Genomic DNA, 23,098 nt, shown 5'->3' with positions numbered 1-23,098 from the left:
AGGGAAGCCTGGCATGCTTCAGTCTATGGGCTCGCAAAGAGTCAGACACAACCGAGTGACTGAACAATTGCCTCAGAACTAAAATTGTATTATGAAGATAATTTTATATCAAAATATTCCATGTTAGGAGAAAAATATATAATCAAAAGTGATTTCTATTTTGAAAGATAGTATAAAATCTTTTAAAAAACAGTTAAACTAGAAAATCAGGGAAAAAGTCAGTAAAACAAAGGGAAAAATAAATATAGAAATGCTGCTGCTGCTGCTGCTAAGTCACTTCAGTCGTCTCCGACTCTATGTGACCCCATAGATGGTAGCCCACCTGGCTCCTCCATCCCTGGGATTCTCCAGGCAAGAACACTGGAGTGGGTTTCCATTTCCTTCTCCAATGCATGATGGTGAAAAGTGAAAGTGAAGTCGCTCAGTCGTGTCCCACTCATAGTGACCCCATGGACTGCAGCCTACCAGGCTCCTCCATCCATGGGATTTTCCAGGCAAGAATACTGGCTGGAGTGGGGTGCCATCACCTTCTCCCATATAAAAATGAGACACTGACAAAAAAGAATAAATTTAATCAAAAATCTATTTCCTTGAAAAGATCAGTAAAGTAACTAAACCACTTGTCAATTCCAAATGAAGAGCAATCAAAACAAAATATGTGACATTGGGTAACACAAAAGGGACAGAACTATGGCTATAGATGCTATTAAGAAAGTTATATTATGTGTGAACGTAGAGACAGATCTCAGTCTACTGCTGTTACTGCTAAGTCGCTTCTGTCATGTCTGACTGTGCAACCCCATAGACAGCAGCCCACCAGGCTCCCCCATCCCTGAGATTCTCCAGGCAAGAACACTGGAGTGGGTTGCTATTTTCTTCTCCAGTGCATGAAAGTGAACAGTGAAAGTGAAGTCGCTCAGTGGTGTCCGACTCTTAGCGACCCCATGGACTGCAGCCTACCAGGCTCCTCCATCCATGGGATTTTCCAGGCAAGAGTACTGGAGTGGGGTGCCATTGCCTTCTCCAATCTTAGTCCATATACAGTGAAATTCTAGCAAATAATAATTTCCAGTATTTAACCCAAGTAGAGTTCTGGATCTGAAGAGCTGGTAAAAGAAAATAAGAGTGAATAGCTAATGCCTAAGTTAATCAAACTATTTAGGCCGTAGAAAAACCATTAAAACCAACTAAATATATTTTAAAAGCTAGCAGAACTGTGATAACAGAACCACATAAAGGTAGGACTCTCTCAAGCTCTTCTCTGTCTCTCTTTTTAAATCTCTGCCTGTTTCTCTTTCTCAAGTATGCACACATATATACATTGCAGACCAGTTTAATTCAGGACATACTGAAAATGTGAATATAGCAGTGAATTAAGAAAAGATCACTACATGATTTATCATGATTGTTTTTTTTAAGAATTCAAGGATTTTACAACTGTGGTAGGAAATCTAGAAGAATATTTCATTATCTCAGTGCATTAAGGAACAAAACCCTGTGATTTCATTAATACATACTGTAATGCACTTAATTTTATTTAAAATACATTTATAGTAATACTCTAATTATATTAGAAAGAATAAGGAGACTCCCTAAACATGATAAAGCTGTTTCAACAATAACCAGTAGCACACATATTGAGGAGTGAAAAACTGGAGGCATTACAGTTATTAATATAATCAGAGACGCAGTGTGGATAATCATGCTCACTAGTATCCAACATTTTTGGAAGCTCTAGGAAATTAGACAACAAAAGGAATAAGTGGCAAAACTATTAAAAAGGGTGAAATTATTTTAAGGTATAATGATTTTATACAAAAAAAAAGCTAGTTAGAAAATTTAAAAAAAGAAAATGAAAATAAGTTAAGTGACTAATTCAAGATATATTTTCATTATGTTATTAATAAAGATATAGATTTTAAAATCTCTCTCATAATAAGAAAAATTCTTAAGTATGTGTTCTTGTTGTTGTCCAATTCTTTGTGACCTCATAGACTGTGGCCCACCAGGTTCCTCTGTCCATGGAATTCTGGAGGCAAGAATACTGGAGTGGGTTGCGATTTCCTCCTACAGGGGAGCTTTCCATCACAGGGATTGTACTGGATGAGGATTGTATTGGATGAGTCCTGGATTACAATACAGGACTACATCTCCTGTGTTGTAGGTGGATTTTTCACCACTGAGAAATCTGAGAAGCCTTCTGAAGTATCTAGAAATATATTTAGCAAGAAAAAAACAGATCCTAAGTGCATAAAACCATTACAAATGTGTTGAAGGACACAAAGATATGAATAAATGGAGACATGCCCCATGTGCCAGAATGGGAATACTTGGCATTAATACCTCTTTATGGAGTTGATACAGTACTAATTATAACATTACTAGGGTTTATTTTTAATTTATTTTCTTCATATAAAAAACACTGGAAAAGAGTAATTTTTAAAAAACCATATATTTGAAAATTACTCAGGAAAGTTTAAGTAAAATGAACAATAAGAAAACATACACTGCCAGATTTTAAAATTTTCTAGAGAGAGCAAGGCCTTTACAGCAACTCCAGCAAAAGGATCAATGCTGAGGAGATGATCTTTGAAAAATGTATGGCCTTCCTCAGTAAAGCTGACTTCAAAAGTACTTAAGAAAGTGATTTTATTTGTATAATTCCATAGTGATGTTTGTTACTATTATACTTCTTTGTTGAACCCTGCTTTGTGTGGGGTTTTGTACTCAAAACAGGAAAGAAAAAAAATTATAAGATGTGATCACTGGCTTCCAAGGCTTTGGTGATATTTAGGATAGAATCTAAAGATAAAATTTCTCATTTAGTTCATTTATTTCATGCAATTTTTTCTACCTTTTCTGAGGAACAAGTGAGATTGAGATTTCACAGAGTTCACAGTAGAGTTGTAAATATATAGACCTTAGTGGGGCTTGGGGGGCCACAAATGTGGATTCTTAAAAATAAACTCTGCAGCATCTCATCTGAATTCTCCAAGTGCTGTTCCTACAATCTATGGGCTTCTTTTAACAAAAAGGAAGGGAAAAGTTTGAAATGCGCATTTAAATGTTTCTCTAAAAATTAACCCCATAGGAGAAAGGCACAGCAATGGATGTTTGCTTCTTTCAGTTTGTATTTTTGTTACTATAAATAATCCTCTGTGTGCTGATTTATTTCACAGAGTTAATAGTCTGTCCAAAGAACAGTTTAGCTGTCTGTATATTTTTACACGCCCATCTAGAGTAGCACTGTTCTGGAAAATCCCTACATGCCATGCTTCAAAACCATTTTCAACATGGATAAGCAAGGCATTGAAATCTCTTTGTGAGGTGAGAAGCAGAAAGTTGCTTTTATACACCACTTGAGAACTCAGTGCGTTGGGTCAACAGGGCAGCATTTTAACTTCCCATTTCTTCCTTTTCCCCTAATCATTTTATGTGTTGTCATTCCAAATAAGGAACAGACTGTCAAGGTAAATAAAATTTACCCAGCCCTACAGAACTGAGCAAGACTTCTTATTTTCTTTCTTTGGCAGTTGTCTGAAAATAAAGATAATCCCTTAGGCCATGTCAGCATCCTTTTTCAGCAAAAGCAGTATCTTTGATAAATTTCTCATTTTTTTCATTGTCAGTCAGGTCTAGTACCCATGGTTGTCTTTAATGGCTCTATTTTGGTCCTTGAAAACACTTCTTTATGTCTTTGCACAGAGGGGATACAATGAAATCCGTGAAGTTAAACAGTTCCATTTCACTGGCTGGCCTGACCATGGGGTGCCCTACCATGCTACAGGCCTCCTTTCCTTCATCCGGCGGGTCAAATTCTCCAACCCTCCCAGTGCTGGTCCCATCGTTGTGCATTGCAGGTGAGTGGTGGTCCAATTGACATTGACTTTGTGCAGACAGCTCTTTTAAAGTATCCAAACCAGGCTTGTAAACACAAAAACTAATACATGCTTACAAGGTTTCAGTTTGCAAGTATAACAAATAAGATAAAACAGCAATAAAATAAAAGTTAGCTTCTAAGGAGGATATAAAAGAAACTTCAGAAATAAATACATTCATCTTAATGTGTGTAGTAGTGTCCGTAATTGCGAATGTAGAAACTCTGCCTTTTAGTGGCAACATCTGCATGTGTGTTATGGTTTTTTTTTAATCACTTTTGCAAAGCCTGTATAGTATGGAATAGTAGGTAAAGCCAGAGAGTTCTTGCCAATTTAGTAAATTCCTAATAGAATCCCAGGTTTTAAAACTAAATTTGAGGCATACAAAGTTATTAAATGGCCTAAGTTATACGAATTTGGGCTGTAAAACATCTACTTTAAGAATTTTTTTTAAAGCCATCCCTCAGAGGACCTTGAAAACTACATTAGTAAAATCCAGCATATAGATGCCAGAAAAATGTGAATATTATCCAGACTCTCTTTTGATTAGAAACTTCTCTTAAAACAAGTACCCAAAGATACTAAAAGCAAATTACATGGCCTCATTTTGAGATATGAATAGAAAAATATGTACTGAATCTGAAAAGCTTTTCCTAAATGCTGCACACCATTCTCAAATACTATCACTTCCAAAGTACATAATAGGTTGTGCTTAAGCATTTTTCTTTCCCTGAAAATCCAGCCTATTCAGTATTTAAATGACCACATATGAAAGGGGAAAAATAAAACAACAGAGAATGAAATAAAAGTAAGGCATCTCATTAGGATCAGATACTGTGTACCTTGAAAAAAAAAAATCTACAATTCAATCCTCCTCAAGAAATCTGATGTACTCTTCAATTACTTTCCTGTCTCAAACCCTGGGAACAGTGACTGAGAAGATGGTAGGCAAGAAAAAGAAACAGAGATAGCCACAATACCTTTGACTTAAATTTCTTAAAGAACAATTAAGTTTAAGAGAAATGACCAAATCCAGACTTCAAAGAAATAATGTTAATAGTCTATCTATGCACTTAGAAAATGAGATAAATAGGTTTTCAATTATGTAGTGTCTTGACTTATCATAGAGGTTTCCTTTCCTGTGAATTGCCTACTTCAGTAGTGCTCCGATAGTCTCAGATATGCTCTCGAAACGTGTCATTTTCTACTTCCACTTGGGCATCTGAATTTATGGAAGAGAGGGAGCTGACTACAAAGTGATTTTTCCATAAAAATCCGAACTATACCTTTTTGCTCCATTGACTTATATGTATAAAACTGGAGAAATCTTCCCAATGGGTAATATAAGCAGCAGTATATTATGATTTGACTACTGAATTAAATACAAGAAGATAGTACTATCTTTGTGACCTGTTAAGAATTATATTTCATACCTAACAATTCATTTTCGTTTTTTCTTTGGATCACCATGTAAATATTCTTTCTACTGTTGGTCTCCTCCCCAGAAATAACGAACATTTTCATCCCCACCCTCACTATTAACACTTCCCCTGAAATGTGACTCCTCAGATTTTCCATTTAAAGGTTTTAGATAAATGTTCTTTTGCCTTGACCAGAATCTGTCTTACTAAGATAGTATTGCTGCATTTTGCCAGAGCACCCACAATGATATAAGTATGAGTCTTTCAATCTCAGGTGAAATTTTAAAGCATAAATCCACTCCTTGATCAATTCTATGATCTTGAAATTTTTGTAAAATGAAGACTGTATAAGAGCTATGAAACTTAAGTGACATATATACATCATTTTCAAAACACAATTTGATTTACAAAGTTTATATTTTTTAATTTGTTCTAGTCTTCAGTTTATACCAAAGTAGGTTCTCTACATTGAAGCTATTTGTTCCTTAACAAGCATTTACACAGTACATACAAATTATGTCTTGTACTTTGTTGAATCACTTTGATTCCACTTATTTGAAAATCAGATGTGTCTTTGAATTTGTATAGACATGCTTCCTGCAGTTCTTTAGATCTGCTTATTTTTCAGTGCTGGTGCTGGACGAACTGGTTGTTACATTGTGATTGACATCATGCTGGACATGGCTGAAAGAGAGGGTGTTGTTGACATCTACAACTGTGTCAAAGCCTTAAGATCTCGTCGTATCAATATGGTCCAGACAGAGGTGTGTTGATTGTTGATTAACCTCAGGTGGTCTTTCTTGGTTTGCTTTCCAACACTTATCAAACTAAATAGTGGGTGTTTGTCCCATAGAATCAATAGTAGCTCATTAAGTCATAGAAAAATACTGGTATTTTTGTTAATATGTTTATATAGAGAAAATTCTTTGATGACAGGAAACTTGTATTAAAATATTATGAAATTTTTCTTTCTTTTAATAGGAACAGTACATTTTTATTCATGATGCCATTTTAGAGGCTTGCTTATGTGGAGAAACTGCCATACCTGTCTGTGAATTTAAAGCTGCATATTTTGATATGATTAGAATAGACTCCCAGACAAACTCTTCACATCTCAAAGATGAATTCCAGGTATTTATATTTCCAGCACCTTTTTATGAGTAACTTATTACAGTTTGTCCTGGACATTCCTAATTCTTTCAAGGAAGGGCTTTCAAGTCAAATTTATAACCTTTGACCCTATTTTAAGTATAATATAATACATGTCTCTTTCATTATGCAGTTATACAAAGTTATAGAGTCAACTTTTATATTAATGAGCTCATATCACATCTGCTGTATTTTGAAGGACAAATGAATCCAGACTCAGGGAAAAGTATGGGGAAAAGGTACCATAAAAGCCAAATTTAGTGATAATTTGTGTATCTTTACAGTCTTTTTCAAAATGCAATCTTTTGGATTTTGATCTTCTCTGTCACTAAAGCACGTTAATAGTAATAGCTGGAGTTTGTGCAAAACATCATCTCTAAATAATCCCAAATGTTTTCACTGCCCTTAAAACATCCCTAAAGCTGTTGACTATGAAATCAAGAATAACTCTAAAAACCTAATACTTTGATTCTTTGCCCAGTGCTCTTTGCCATAGCATGCCCTCAAATCTGGCACATTAAAATGTTATTACAAATTAGAAGTTTGATGATGGGGCATCATCATGGGCTGCTCTGATTGCATTTTCTTCGGTTAGACAATACCTTTTGCAGGTTGTTGCTGTGTTGTTTAGCATCCCTTTCCCTTTTACAGAGAGGTACACTGGACAATGTGTGTAGTGTTTCTTTGCCACTTCTCAGGCTTTAGTAGCTTTAACTACAAAGTCTCTCAGCCTGTCATCATGGCAAATGTCATTGACTTGCACAAATCCTTTACTTTCTACTTGGCCTCCTAAATGCATGCTAGATCTGTGTTATGCTGTGAAATGGGTCACTGTTTTTTAACCTGGGTTCCCTTTTTTTTCCAGACCTTGAATTCAGTCACCCCTCGACTACAAGCTGAGGACTGCAGTATAGCATGCCTGCCAAGGAACCATGACAAGAACCGTTTTATGGACATGCTGCCACCTGACAGATGTCTGCCTTTTTTAATTACAATTGATGGGGAGAGTAGTAACTACATCAATGCTGCTCTTATGGATGTAAGAGACTGCTCTCTTTGTTAGTGTAAAATATAATGAAAAGCTGCAAAATTGATGAACATTGGCTAGGTTCTCTTTTCAAGAAAATTTAAATGGCCTAAAAAGGAAAAGTAGAAACTTTGATTGTAATACAAAATTTTTTGGACAATGATTTTGAGTTTTCCTTACAGTGGTTCTTAGGCACTATAAATTTTAGGCTTGACTATAAGTTTGACGGTTGATTTTCAATTGTTATAAAATTTTTGTACAAGAAATATCTGCAGGTGATAGTTTTCATCCTGGTTATTTTCAGGAAAGAGAGTCATGCTTATCTATTTTGAATATAGTTAGGAATGAATTTTTTAAGTCACAGAATATCATATTCTACTGAAATTGTGTTAATTTGGAAAGTTTTATCTCTGACACTAATAATTTATAGCTGACTAATAATTATTCCAATAATTTATAGCTAACTTGTTTCATTTGTTATTAATTAATAAGATATAAGGGAAGGCATGGAAGATACCGTGTTATCACATCAATCATCATGAAAAGAACTCTCTTGCCCTACTCCAGTCTTTGTACTATAGATGATACAGCAGGAACTTACATGTCAGCATCCCATAGACACACCAATATGGAAAGAGAATTTTAAAGTAGTCTTTTTTCCCATCTTGTTTTGCTTACCTTGGGAAGAAGCAAGAAGGGTTTTAAGTTCAGCATCCTTTTGGTTTATCACCTTCCTTCATAGGCATTTCTAGTTTTTGCCGTTTAGACTATGGAGCCGTAATAAGGAGAAACCAGAGTCAGGGTTCATTCTTGGGTGATGAATAATGAAGCTTTCTAAGTTATTGCTCCTACTGAGTTCTCCAAAATTAGTTTCTGATAGTAGAGGCATGCCAAAGCCTATGTGCCACTTCCTATTTTCACCCACCTACTTTGCTCTTCTTTATTCTACAGAGCAGAATAGTTTAAAGGTAAGCTCAAGTAGAAAGCTACTACTCTTGCTGTGAGCAGAGCCTTGCCGAGCCGAGTTATTACTCTTGTCCCCTGAAATCACACTAGATCCTCATTATACTTTTTCTTGCCATTTTAATCATCTACAAAGTCAAACATACTAAATATAGAGAAAACACACAAACCTTTTTTTTTCTGAGTCAGTCTATTTTAGAATGAAAAAGGGTGAGAAAAATAAAATAACATTAGGAAAGATATTGAGGCATTTTTTGTCTTTGACATCTCTCAAATTTTTTAATGTCCAGGTGTTTTTCTGGTCAGTATGAAGACAGAACCTTGTATTCTATGTGTTCCTATCTTCTGTTTAACTCACTGTGATTCAACACATATATTTTATATTCAAAACTGCCCTGTGGATTTGGTAGTGGTTGGGACTACAGAAAAGTTAGGTTTGGTTTGGTTTATAAGAATGGGGCTCATTGTTCAACACTCCCACCTTCCCTTCCTCTCTACCCCATTGTAAGTGTCATGTACCCTTTGTCATACCTGTGAAAATTAAGAGGTATGGCCAAGAATGTGATATCAAAGCCTTGGATGTGTCATCCCCATGCACCAGCCCCAAGCATGCTGCATCCTGCGTCAGACATAGACTGGCGATTCGATTCAAATGATAGTATACATGTTAGAATGTCATTCTCCCAAATCATCCCACCCTCTCCCTCTCCCTCTGAGTCCAAAAGTCCGTTATACACATCTGTGTCTCTTTCCCTGTCTTGCATACAGGGTCGTCATTGCCATCTTCCTAAATTCCATATATATGTGTTAGTATACTGTATTGGTGTTTTTCTTTCTGGCTTACTTCACTCTGTATAATCGGCTCCAGTTTCATCCGTCTCATCAGAACTGATTCAAATGAATTCTTTTTAACTGCTGAGTAATACGCCATTGTGTATATATACCACAGCTTTCTTATCCATTCATCTGCTGATGGACATCTAGGTTGCTTCCATGTCCTGGCTATTATAAACAGTGCTGCGATGAACATTGGGGTACATGTGTCTCTTTCTATTCTGGTTTCCTCGGTGTGTATGCCCAGCAGTGGGATTGCTGGGTCATAAGGTAGTTCTATTTGCAATTTTTTAAGGAATCTCCACACTGTTCTCCATAGTGGCTGTACTAGTTTGCATTCCCACCAACAGTGTAGGAGGGTTCCCTTTTCTCCACACCCTCTCCAGCATTTATTGCTTGCAGATTTTTGGATCGCAGCCATTCTGACTGGTGTGAAGTGGTACCTCATTGTGGTTTTGATTTGCATTTCTCTAATAATGAGTGATGTTGAGCATCTTTTCATGTGTTTGTTAGCCATCCGTATGTCTTCTTTGGAGAAATGTCTATTTAGTTCTTTGGCCCATTTTTTGATTGGGTCGTTTATTTTTCTAGAGTTGAGCTGCATAAGTTGCTTGTATATTTTTGAGATTAGTTGTTTGTCAGTTGCTTCATTTGCTATTATTTTCTCACATTCCGAAGGCTGTCTTTTCACCTTGCTTATATTTTCCTTTGTTGTGCAGAAGCTTTTAATTTTAATTAGATCCCATTTGTTTATTTTTGCTTTTATTTCCAGAATTCTGGGAGGTGGATCATAGAGGATCCTGCTGTGATTTATGTCTGAGAGTGTTTTGCCTATGTTCTCCTCTAGGAGTTTTATAGTTTCTGATCTTACATTTAGATCTTTAATCCATTTTGAGTTTATTTTTGTGTGCGGTGTTAGAAAGTGATCTAGTTTCATTCTTTTACAAGTGGTTGACCAGTTTTCCCAGCACCACTTGTTAAAGAGATTGTCTTTACTCCATTGTATATTCTTGCCTCCTTTGTCAAAGATAAGGTGTCCATATGTGTGTGGATTTATCTCTGGGCTTTCTATTTTGTTCCATTGATCTATATGTCTGTCTTTGTGCCAGTACCATACTGTCTTGATGACTGTGGCTTTGTAGTAGAGCCTGAAGTCAGGCAAGTTGATTCCTCCAGTTCCATTCTTCTTTCTCAAGATTGCTTTGGCTATATGGGGAGGGAGGTGGGAGGGGGGTTCATGTTTGGGAATGCATGTAAGAATTAAAGATTTTAAAATTTAAAAAATAAAAAACTAAAATTTAAAAAAAAAAAAAAAACCACAGTCACAGAAGATTAACCAAATGATCACATGGATCACAGCCTTGACTAACTCAATGAAACTATGAGCCATGCCCTGTAGTTTCACCCAAGACAGACAGGTCATGGTGGAGAGTTCTGACAAAACGTGGTCCACTGGAGAAGGGAATGGTAAACCACTTCAGTATTCTTGCCTTGAGAACCCCACGAACAATATGAAAAGGCAAAAATATATGACACTGAAAGATGAACTCCCCAGCTTGGTAGATGCCCAAATATACTACTGGAGAAGAGTGGAGAAATAGCTCCAAGAAGAATGAAGATATGGAGCCAAGGAGAGGGTGAGGGTGGGATGATTTGGGAGAATGGCATTGAAACATGTATAATATAATATATGTAATGAATCGCCAGTTCAGGTTTGATGCATGATACTGGATGCTTGGGGCTAGTGCACTGGGATGACCCAGAGGGATGGTACAAGGAGGGAGGAGGGAGGGGGGTTCAGGATGGGGAACATGTGTATACCTATGGCGGATTCATGTTGATGTATGGTAAAACCAGTACAATACTGTAAAGTAATTAACCTCCAATTAAAATAAATAAATTAAAAGAAAATAACAAAAAAAAAAAAAAACAAAGCCTTGGATGTACTCTTGCACTTAGAGAGGAAAGAAATGGGAAATCTTCAGTCTTCTCTCATATCGTCTTTTCTTCTATCTCCCCACCCCTATGACTCAAAAAAGGAATAAAAGTCTTTTCATCTCCCTTGACTTACTTTCCCATGGAGCAGACATTTAATTGGAAGGAAAGTTTATTTCTTTCTTCTGATCCTTTCTCATAAGCCTTCATATCTTCCTTAGGAGGGTACTCACCCCACCTACAGGTGTAACTTTTTGAGGTCTTAAGGTCAAGTAGAAGCTGCTGGTGAATTACTGTCTCCCCAGATTTATCCTGCAGTCATCCATGGAGTGAAATACTATGGTTAGCAGCATTTCCCAAATGGTGATAGGATCTATGAGGCTCAAAGGTCAGTTTCTACACTGGTATTGAGACACCTGAAGGACTTAAAGAGTAATATGATACAACTGAGTTAGCAGATCACTGACAATTTTTATCAGCATTAAAGAAATCTATCTCAGGCAGCTGTCTAGTTATATTTTTACAAATCCTTAGTTTATTACATAGAAATATATATTTCTATTTCAGTGTAGATCATAAGTCTGTAGAATGACAGATTATCTGGCCAGATCAATCTATCCTCTTTCTGGGAAGAAAGAATGCATTGTGTCCCAATCAGGGGGCCCTGGGTCAATAAGGAGTCATTCCCTCTTACCTGGGGCCAGGGAGTGCATTAGTTTTACTCTGTGGCACTTGAAAAATCTTTTTTTTTAATTTATTTATTTTAATTGGAGACTAATTACTTTACAATATTGTAGTGATTTTGCCATACACTGACAAAAATCAGCCATGGGTGTACATGTTTTCCCCGTCCTTAACCCCCCTCCCACCTTCCTCCCCATCCCATCCTTTAGGGTCATCCCAGCGCACCAGCCCTGAGCACCCTGTCTCATGCATCGGACCTGGACTGGCGATCTGTTTCACATATGATAATATACATGTTTCAATGCTATTCTCTCAAATCATCCCACACTCACTTAAATGATTGAAACTGTCATTCTGATCATTGATATACATTAGAAATTCCCAGAAAACTATGGGATGTGGATTGCCTACAAGATGTGTTGATAATGTCAATATAATATAAAAGCGCATGAGTTTGAGGCACATGTGGTTTTTCTTATTTGGAGTGGAGAAGAGCCAAACAGTTCTATAACAGTTGATAGCTGATGGACATATATTCATAGACAGACAGACACACAGAAATTTTATGTCTTTAGCCTCTTAGACTTTAGAAGACTAAAACAGCCCAACAGGTACCTTTACAAAGGATCTTAGCCTCAAGAAGGGTTGTTTTTTTTTTTTTGTATTTGTCGTATATTTACTTTTATCAACAAAATTAATTCTTGGCTTGAATTGCTGCTGAGGCATCAGAGGCTTACTATCAGACTGACTACTTACTAGTTGCAGTGTGTTGCAGTGGTCCAAATCTGTTATTCCATGGCTGGAGCAGCAGGCTGACTTCATCTCCATATGAAGATGCTGAGTCTTCCCAGCCCTATCTTGAAGTGTATTGAATCTGCTTGTACAACTGATTATTCATTCTAAGTTATTTTTCCCTATCTACCTTTTTTTTTTTTCACAGAGTTACAGACAACCAGCTGCTTTCATTGTCACACAATACCCTCTGCCAAACACTGTGAAAGATTTCTGGAGATTAGTGTATGATTATGGCTGTACCTCCATTGTGATGTTAAATGAAGTCGACTTGTCCCAGGTTAATGGTTATGGGTTTCTTTGTATACTTACACATGACTTAAGTAGTAATAAAATGCTAACATCTGCTTTATGCTATCCTAATTAGAAAAAAAATAAGGCTCATTTTCTTTTTGTTTCAAAAATATTCACATCTAGGGCTGCCCTCAGTACTGGCCTGAAGAAGGGACGCTACGATATGGTCCTATCCAAGTGGAATGTATGTCTTGTTCAATGGATTGTGATGTAATCAACCGGATTTTTAGGATATGCAACCTAACAAGAGTAAGTCATTAATGCTTTTAACTGAATTGATCGAGAACAGGTGATTACAAACATAATGTGGAACATTTGCATTTAGACAAAAGAGAGAGTAAAATTAATAGAAATTATATAATCAGTCCCAAAGCTACTGGTCATCTTATGGCTTAGAACTGCAATAAAAATGCATTCTAAAAACAGGAAGTCAGAAATGCTGGAAGCTAGGTTTCTGGGTCAGTTACTAGCTTATTGTATTCTATGTGGAAATAAAAATGCAGATTCCCTGGTTCAATTGAGTTTGATTGTCTGGGCCTGGCCTCTGAATATAGGTAGATTTATCTCAACATTAATTTCAAGTCTTATTAGCGTTGATATCCAGCCCAGAAGAGTCATGCAATTGAAAAATAGGAGTATAATATTGATGACAGGAGATAGTAATATGTTGGATCAGCCGTTACAGAAAGGGTCTGTGTCACTATTCAGGTTCTGTTTAAATCACATACGTCCCTGACCCTCCTCCTACAACTCATCTACAATTTCATCACTCTGAATAGCTCAGCCTTTTGGCTCTGCCCAGATATGTAGCTCGATGCAGTGCTGCTAGCCCTTGCCTTTTCCCAGCAGCGAAGTAGCAACTGTCCTTCAGGAACCTTTCTTTCCTTGACATTTCCTGTGTTTTGCCATCAGTGAGAAACTATCTGGGGTCTTTCCTTCAAAAAACCAAAAAGTACTAATAAAATCTGTTTAGATTTTGTAACCACATAGCAAGGAGAATTTGAAAAGAAATCAGTAGTACCTCCCATGGAATTATGGAATTCTCTCTCTTTTTAAAGACAAAGATTACTCTTTTCTAGAGCAGCAGTTCTATGTACGTGTATTATTTTAAGTGTGTAATTAAAATTGTCACATTACAGTGCTCCTCACATCAAAATGACTATATGTGCTTTTGATTCATGTCTGTATGTGTATAAGTAGAGAATAAAATCATATCCAGTTCTATTGCTGATTTCAGTGGGGGAAGAAAAGGATAACTTCAATCATGTCATGATACTCATGCATATCTTAGATGTTAATTTAAAGAATCTCATCATGTCTGCACATCTGTTACATTATGGTTCTACTAATATTTTAGCTGAGAAACTGTAGCTACCGAACTGTTTATATGAAAAATATTCTAGGAACAGGAACTGAAATTTGTTTTACTTTTTTTTAGGGGGTCAGCATATTTATTTTCATCTATATTTGGTATTCAAGCACTTATTAGTGTGTGATTTTTCTTTCTTTTCCTATTATCATTATTTAATATCATTCACCTCACCACATATTTAGTGTATGCCAACTAGAGGTTGGGTGCTAAACTCGGAAGTTCCTTGTCCCGCCAAAGGATGTATGAACCTTGCCATGTGGAGCTTCAGGTCTGATGCCTTATGATATGGCTCACTTGTACATACACGTTCTTCCTTGTATTTTCACTTGAGGGTTTAATGTCTTGATTCATTTATTCAGCAATACCATTACTTGGAAAGTGTTTTTGCTAGATTCTAGTGATAAGAGATTTTAAGGGAAAAAGAGATTTTCTTGTCCTTAAATAATTTATATTTTATCAGGAAGATAAACATTAAACAACTTGTACAATCATTTATCTACAAATAAATGAAATTTTATAGAGAAAAGGTACAAAATACAGAGGCTTTGGGTGATCTGACAAAGCTGGATGATCAGAGAAGACTTCTTTGAGGCCATGATATTTAAGACAAAATTTGAAAAATTAGTAGGAGCTATTTGGGCATGAGATAGCCAGCTACCTTGGTTTACACAGGACAGAAAGGTTTCCTAGAATACATGAATTTAAGCACAAAGACCAGAAAAGTCCAAGGCAAGCTCAAGGCAAGTTGATCACTCTGTTTGGGACTGAGAAAGGCAAAGGGTTCAGTATATGCAAAGTTCCCAAGATAAGAAATGACTTGGTAAATAGATTAAGAGAAGGCAAATGTGTCTAGACCTCGACTAGGTTATTAGAATAAAGGGAAATTAGAGGAAGAAGTGGAGCCTTATCATACAGGTATTTTTAAACCATGGCAGCAGTTTGGCTTTTATGCTAAGATCATTTGGAAGATATTAAATCAAGAAGTGACATGATCATATTTGTATTTAAATCATGATGTCTGCAATAAGAATGGTTTGAAAAGATAGCAAAGTTTGTTCAGGGAGATCAACTAGGAAGTAATTATTATGATTTATGATTTGAGAATACAGTGATATCAGTGGCAATAAAGAAAAGATGAATTTGAAAGTTATTTAAGTATAATCATAGTAATTGATTTTTGGATATGGAGTGTCAGGGAGAAGCTTATATGAAGATAATTCTCATTTAATTTAAAATCTTCCTGCCCTGACATGTGCATATTTTGGACTTGCATTAGCTAGATTCAGTCTAATGTGTCATTTATGTCATAGTGTAAATTGGTATGAAACTTTTTTGCACTCTCAATCTCTAAGTCGTGTCTGACTCTTTGTGACCTCATAGACTGTAGCCTGCCAGACTGGAGTGAATTGCCATTTCTTCCTCCAGGGATCTGCCTGACCCAGGGATCAAACCAGCATCTTCTGCATTGGAAGGTGGATTCTTTATGGCTGACCCACCTGGGAAGCCGTGACCCATTTACTTTCTAGTAAAAATTCTAGCCCTAACTTATTTACATAGAAATATTTTTTTTCCCTCAACAGCCACAAGAAGGTTATCTGATGGTGCAGCAGTTTCAATATCTAGGCTGGGCTTCCCATCGAGAAGTGCCTGGCTCCAAACGGTCATTTTTGAAGCTGATACTGCAGGTGGAAAAATGGCAGGAGGAATGTGAGGAAGGGGAGGGCCGGACGATCATCCACTGCCTGTGAGTATGGCGTCTTGGCTGAGCCATTCAGGGAGCCTTGGTGCTCGTTCCTTCATTAGCCTTCTTTTTTTCTCTGCTAAAGAGTAACTCCCGTCTTACAGACCTCAACTAGATATTTCTCTAAAACAATCTTCCTGTTTCACAATTCTATAATTCACTACTACAACTTTTGTATTTTTCAAACTGATTTTATACAGTTGTCATATAAACTCTTGAACACTACTCTGAGTAACTTTTTTGATTTACACTATGTACAAATCTATAAAAATCTCAAAGTATCTAGCTTGTAGCAATCTATGCCTATAGCATGTCCCTGCCGTAAGCATAAGCTGTTAATACCATCCTCAAGTATCTTCCTCTCTGCCCTCCATACAAACATGTACACATGTGAAGCAAAATTAAAACACAAGCAATATTAAAACATTTATTTTCTTTTCCAAAACATGTATGATTGTGTGACCTATGGTCACCAAAAACTTCCATCTAGAAAACACCTTTGTTTTCTTTGCTTTCAGAAATGGTGGCGGGCGAAGTGGCATGTTCTGTGCTATAGGCATTGTTGTTGAAATGGTGAAACGGCAAAATGTTGTTGATGTGTTCCATGCAGTCAAGACACTAAGGAACAGCAAGCCAAACATGGTGGAAGCCCCGGTGAGTCACAGTCATGGATGCTGAAGTGGGGAGTAGAGGTTAATCAGTCATATACCTACTTGTTGATCTGACTTTATTCACAGATAGGGAATGATATGTGTAAATGAGTCTTTGTGGGGACCTTCCTGCTCTAACTGATGAACTGCCAAGTAACTCCTTCTACACCCATAAGCTTAGTCACATATTGTATAAACTGCTAATGATGAAAACTAATTTCATTTAACTTGGAAAATGTATAGGATTTTTTTTTATTTTAAGCAATAAATATTTGCTACATTTGATAAATGGTTCTATAATAAGAAAAATCCTGTTATCTAGGTTTTATTCTTGGTGTTTCTTAAAGCATATTGAGTTAACTGGTAAAACGTTTTGAGGGATATACTTCTAGATTGTATCTAGCGCTTTAGACACCCAGTGTTTTTAAAGGGCAAATGCAATTTATTTTAGTCATTATTTATAATTCTTCCTTTCTGGTCAAATTATAATTTTTTTAAAGTATTGCCATAGATAGCTTTCACCTTTTACCAATTTTAGATTGTAATCATGTGATATTACTTGAATTAGCCATGGCTCATAAAATCAGAACTCAGATTACAAAATAAGAGCAAGGAGGTGTTAATATGTGTATGTAGGAATTCATCTATTTGAAGCTATATGCAGAGGAAGAAAGCAAGCTAAACTTTTAGAACGTTCAACATCTAAAGCGATGTCTTTACACATCGCTGTAAAGCGATGTGGGTTATACATATGTGAATGGTGGGAATAGGTCAGGAGCAGCTGTGTAGTTTATGCTCACAGAGAAGTAAACCAGAAAAACCAAGACATCATTGTTGCTTGCCCTACGTTTATCAAGATGATCAGATAACTAAAATGAGCAATTCAATAAACCTTTAAAGTATTTTCACCACTTCCTGCTCATGGATTGTTCACACAAGAGGTGCATTGCTTCCTGAGACAGAATCTGAAGAGTTACATTTATACAGTTTCATTTTTAAGAGCAGTCACAGACTTCTTCCCCTTTGACAAGTCTTCAAAGCCCCTCTCTTCCAGCTCATACCTTAGGTATTGCTGGTGTCCCAATAAGATGGTATTGGCTTTGACCGAGGTGTTGGCAATTTGAGGGATTTTTAGGTAAAACTCTGAGGTCTGTTTATAAAATGGGCTGGTAATGGTTAGGTCTTTAAACCCTCTGCCATCTGAATATTTTTTCATATAAGTCTGCCTCTTTCTTTCAGATCGTCTTCCTAAAATCATCAATAAGATCACTTCTGGCCTCAGAATTAAAATTATAGTTCCAAATTTAACTGATTTCTTACTGTTACTTAAAAAAAAAGACTATGATTAAACTCTGCCACTCTAGAACCTTCTTAAGAGTTACTATTTACCTTTACACTCATGTCCCATGAATCTTGTCTAAAAAACCAGTCTTTTGATGTGTTTTTAATCAAGGTTAGTGATTAGTTCCTTGTGATGCTGAATTGAACTGATGGAGTTTGGTAAGAAAATATAGAATGTAAACCAAATTGCTAAAGACTGGTTAAAGAGATGTAACTGTTCACAAGCACTTTTTGGTTCTTGAGGTGTACTTGCCACAGGCTAATTTAAATCACACCTACTTGATAATTAGGGTAGGATTGCTTGGGGAAAATTTTTACTTCCTTCTTTTATTGCTCAAATACCGAAAGTTCTCCTTTGAAATAGCAGGAGTTTTAGATTGTTTTCTAATTCAGCCTAAATGTTACCCACTTGGACTGAATTGAGAAGATTTTACTACATGTTACAAGTCATAATTTGTAATGCAGTCTCTGAATTTTTCTAAATTCTTCATAATGGAGCAGCATATAGATGGACTGAGAGGAAAAGCAGTTTTAACTCAAAAAATTTTTATTGTCAGCCAAGTTATCTTGAATAGAGGCAGCAAAATAATTTTTCTGATAAAAGTAAGCTCAGAAAAAGTTAGGAACCACTAACTAGTTTTGAAACTTTTAATTAAATACTCTGATGGAACAAAGACTATGTCAAAAATTAAGAATTTAGATATTCACATATGTAAGTCAAATCGTTATGCTGTACACCTTAAACATAAACAGTGCTGTATATCAATTAAATCTCAATAAAACTGGAAGAAGAAATTAAGTATTTGGAATTGTGAAATGGCAGTTTGAAATAACTGGCTTATTTGTACCACTAAGGAAAATACATAAAGTGTGGAGAAAAATTAATTGCATGTTCACTCTAGGATTATTTAAAATTAATTTTAAAAATGTCATTTTATAGTCAATCCATATATTAGACTTTTATGTATATTAAAAGAGATGTTAAATAAAATGAGAAAAAATACATAATAATGCTAAACAACAGAAAATAAAATATAAAATCATATCCTCAAATATGAATATGCAATTATATTTACTCTAAAATACTATTTCAAGCATGCATAAAAATGGTATGAAGCTAGATAGTATTTTTTAAAAGTTATTTCTGATAATAGATTTATAGAAACTTTTCTGATTCGTAATCTTTTTCTATACTTGGAAATTTTTCTGTATGATCAGGTATTACTGTTATAATCAAATAAGCAATACTGCTGGGTTTTTTTAATTTGATACAGAATATGAGGCAAAGACAGCATATATTTTTACATCAACTTCCTTTTTTTTAAACAGCAATCATTAGACTCAAAGGTAAAATAATATATGCCTTGATGTTAAACTTGTCTATGGAAAAAAAACAGTTTGTAATTCTTGAATAATCTAAATTGAATGCCAAGTATTCATTTGACAACCACTGTTCTCCATTCTTTGCTTTTTTCTTGACTTCACTCCACCTTTTTGTTTTAACATCTTTCAGGAGCAGTACCGTTTCTGCTATGATGTGGCTTTGGAGTACCTGGAGTCATCTTAGTTGGGGGAGACTTCAGAGTGCATCCCAACAGAACCCGTTCATCTGTTAAGCCAGCAGCTGTTGTACCTGTCACACCTGTGCAGAAAGATTTTAATGTGGGTGGGGGGGAGACTTTTACATTTGAGAGGTAAAAGTATTTTTCTTATGAAGTAGCGTATCTTAATAAAAAGGACTCAATTAGTTTCTATTACTATATGAGAGCATCAACATTTCATGCCACATAAATTATATTTAATAAGCAGCAGATTCACATGAAAACTTATCAGTGTTTGTACAGTGAATAGGCAGCGTTTTCTCTCCTGGTTTTGGTACAGCAGCCACCATGTGTTGCATGAATTAAAACTTTCTTTGTGGCATTTTTTTCCCTTTTTCAGATAAAAGATGTTAAAACTTTCAAGGAAGAAGAAAGAAAAGCTGTGCAAATTCATAGGAAAGTTCATTTTTTATATGTTTCAAGTGTAGCAGATCTCTATATAAATATATAAATATATATAACTGGCTTATTTTCTTTTAATGTGCAATGATGGATGGATCATTTAAAGTTCTTTCTAAAAAAAACACAAAAAACCATAAGCCAAAGACTCAAGTGTAAATATGTCTATATGGAGAAAGCACATTATATTTATTGGTTACTTACATTCCTTTTTGATGGCTAAAATACTACCACCACACAATCTTTTTTTCTTTTTTTTGAGGAAAGGTTTTTCTTTCACTAAAATCAATTGTAAACAATTTTTGTAGATTATTTTTTGTATGTTTAGTGTAAGTAGAGGATAAACTTTTTAATTCATAAATCAGGAAGCAATGTTCTTAAAAGTGATTCTCTTGTGTACAATGCTTGTGAATTAAATTTATGTGAAACACCTTGGCAATTGGGTCTTTTAATGTAGGACCAAATTAAAACATTTTGCTGAAAATATGTAATTTTTCATGATTTCCTTAGGTCAGTATGGTTTGGTAATCATTATGAGAACCGCACACATTCAAAGGCCTTGCTGATGACTTGTGTAATGTTGAACATAACCTTTAAGCGTCATTTAAATTTTAAAGGGATTGGTCTTTTTAGCCTATGACCAAGCACTGGTCAAAAAATCAAAACTGCAACATTTATGCTTCTACAGTCAAGTGTTAGCAAACTGTAAACTGTCAAGGTGATCCAGTGTTTCTTTTGATGTTTACATGCACAAGCTTTGAGTTCTGAGCAAAGTGTGAACGAATCGATGCCAGATTCCTATTTTGTGCATCATCATGGGATTCTCAAGTGAACCTTTTTAAATGTGATCTTGTACACATGCCCCATGTAGCTGTAATTTCACATCATCAGCTTGCAGTTTGTTATTGACTAAAGCATTCCAGTATCCTCTTTTTAGATTGCCAGTTCATGACATGGTGCTTATGAAGATTTAATTAAAGTAAGAGTGAAATAAAACTTTCATAATTACAGCAGTTATTGTTTACACATCATTTTCTCCCCTTAATTTTATGCCTTCACTCCCAAATAAATATCTTATTCTCAGTGACACAAGTAGACAACAGGAAATCTATTCAAAATAAAACTGATGTCCAGTTACAAACTTCTTTCATTTTTACTCTTTAACTTGAATTTCCAAAATTCCAAATGAGTGGAGAGAAAAAAAGTCCAGGGAATTAACACCAACTTTTTTGTCTTAAGTTGCTGTATTTATATGTGACTACCATTTTATGTAACGTAAATTTCCTTATTTCTCCATATAACACAAATAGTAATTGTCATCCCAATTTTACCAGTGATAAAATTGAAGCTGAGAGGGTAAATGTTTTGTCAACAGATGTGAATCTGAGTTTGAGGCTTCCCTAATGACTCAGTAGTAAGGAATCCACCTGCCAGTGCAGGAGACATGAGTTTGATCCCTGATCCAGTAAGATCCCACTTGTCACTTAGCAACTAAGCCTGGGTCCCGCAACTGTTGAGCCTGTACTCTAGAGCCTGGGAACCACAACTGCTGAGCCCATGTGCTGCAACTGCTGAAGCTCATGCACCATAGAGCCCGTGCTCCGAAACAAAAGAAGCCACTGCAGTGAGAAGCCCACACATCACAACTAGAGCGTAGTCCCCACTCACCACAACTGAGAACAACCCGTGCAGCAGTGAAGACCCAGCACAGCCAAAGAAAAAAGAAAAAATCTTCGAGTCTGATAAATTACTCTCTTCCACTGAACACATTTCTTCCCCGATGGCATGGCAAGGGAAATTTGGCACTTCATTCTTACTGTTCCTCATTAATTGATTTTCTCATAAAGCATTATCATTATGGCTATCTTACTTCCATTTGCTGTGTACATTATTAAAGCATTTGTGACTTTCATTAGTAAGAATTTAGATAAGGGAACTCATCTTTTCCTAGGGAGACTAATTTTCATTTAAACACGGATGCATTTAACAAAAAATTTACAAACTCACCCAAGATTGGGTTTCCCAGTAATGTTCCATGATGTTAATTGAAGGATTCTGCTTTGCTACATGACCCTGATTTCCTTTCTAGTCACAGGATTAAACTCACACCTAACCAAAGTCACCAGGAATACTACTGACCACAAAGCTCAGAGGTCTGTGTGGCCTCCAAAATTCAAGCAAAGAACAAATTTCCTTTTTGTCTCCAACAGGAAATAAAAATATCATGCTTGCTTTGTACGGGCACCACCACAGAGGCCAGTTCATCCAGAGACACTTGGATTGGGGGAGAAGGATGGGACACTAAATCTGTTTTTTTTTAAAATACTCTTATTCACAAATTGATACTTTATACTATTGTGGAGTTCCCTGTGGAGTCTCATGCATGGCCCTGTCCCACTCAGCTGTGTCCTTCTAAGCAGGAGATGTCTTGGTAGAATTCTTAAAAAGTGACCATGCTTTTCACAATTAAAGGCCTCCTATGTCCATGTCAGTTACTTCTTAAATGGCTGTCATGATGTGGAATTTTATAGATCCCTTTTCTATGTATTGTCACTAGGGAAATGTTGGAAGTGGGTGGGCAAAGGCACACAGCAACTGAGAATTTGAGTTCTAACGAATCTTAAAAGTAAGCTTTCACCTTCTTGTCTGAGGTGCCTAACCTTTTTCTAATATTTAGTCTTTAAAGAAAGAAAATGATTTTGCATGAATGTGTTGCTGTTTTGCAAACAAATGGTCTCTAACATTGGGAGACACACAAAAAGGAAGTTATTTCTACCTGGACCAGGAGAGAGAAGAGACATGTTTACCTCTCTACTGACGAGCTCATTTACTATTCACCTTGAGATCTCTTGGGTTCCAGGTCCTTACGTAATAAGCTTTGAAGTCAGACATCAACAGTTGCTCTCTCTCAATTCTGCTCCGTTGCCAGACAATGGTGTACCTAAAGTTCTCAGGATCTGAAAACCTTACTAAACACCTACAAACGTTAAAATGCGAGAGAGAAATATCTGTAGCCC

The 23,098-nt window shown here is 36.0% G+C and overlaps 1 protein-coding gene across 3 annotated transcripts in view; it reads left to right on the top strand.

Moving 5' to 3' along the window:
- The window catches only part of PTPRK (protein tyrosine phosphatase receptor type K), a 619,247-nt gene extending 599,404 nt beyond the window's left edge, over positions 1–19,843 (top strand). For all 3 annotated transcript variants that reach the window (XM_069598358.1, XM_069598357.1, XM_069598360.1), the window contains 9 exons: positions 3,706–3,860; positions 5,928–6,063; positions 6,281–6,430; positions 7,314–7,487; positions 12,832–12,963; positions 13,101–13,226; positions 15,930–16,093; positions 16,609–16,744; positions 19,595–19,843. In XM_069598358.1, the coding sequence (XP_069454459.1) occupies positions 3,706–3,860; positions 5,928–6,063; positions 6,281–6,430; positions 7,314–7,487; positions 12,832–12,963; positions 13,101–13,226; positions 15,930–16,093; positions 16,609–16,744; positions 19,595–19,648 (1,227 nt within the window). In that variant the 3' untranslated portion in view covers positions 19,649–19,843. The remainder of the gene's footprint in view (positions 1–3,705; positions 3,861–5,927; positions 6,064–6,280; positions 6,431–7,313; positions 7,488–12,831; positions 12,964–13,100; positions 13,227–15,929; positions 16,094–16,608; positions 16,745–19,594) is intronic.
- The last annotated feature ends 3,255 nt before the right edge of the window (positions 19,844–23,098 follow it).

This window comes from Ovis canadensis, chromosome 8 (genome assembly GCF_042477335.2).
Source record: "Ovis canadensis isolate MfBH-ARS-UI-01 breed Bighorn chromosome 8, ARS-UI_OviCan_v2, whole genome shotgun sequence".
NCBI classification, from domain to species: domain Eukaryota; kingdom Metazoa; phylum Chordata; class Mammalia; order Artiodactyla; family Bovidae; genus Ovis; species Ovis canadensis.
The sequence above is the reverse complement of the archived record's forward strand: the minus strand, read 5'-3'. Positions and strand labels throughout refer to the sequence as shown.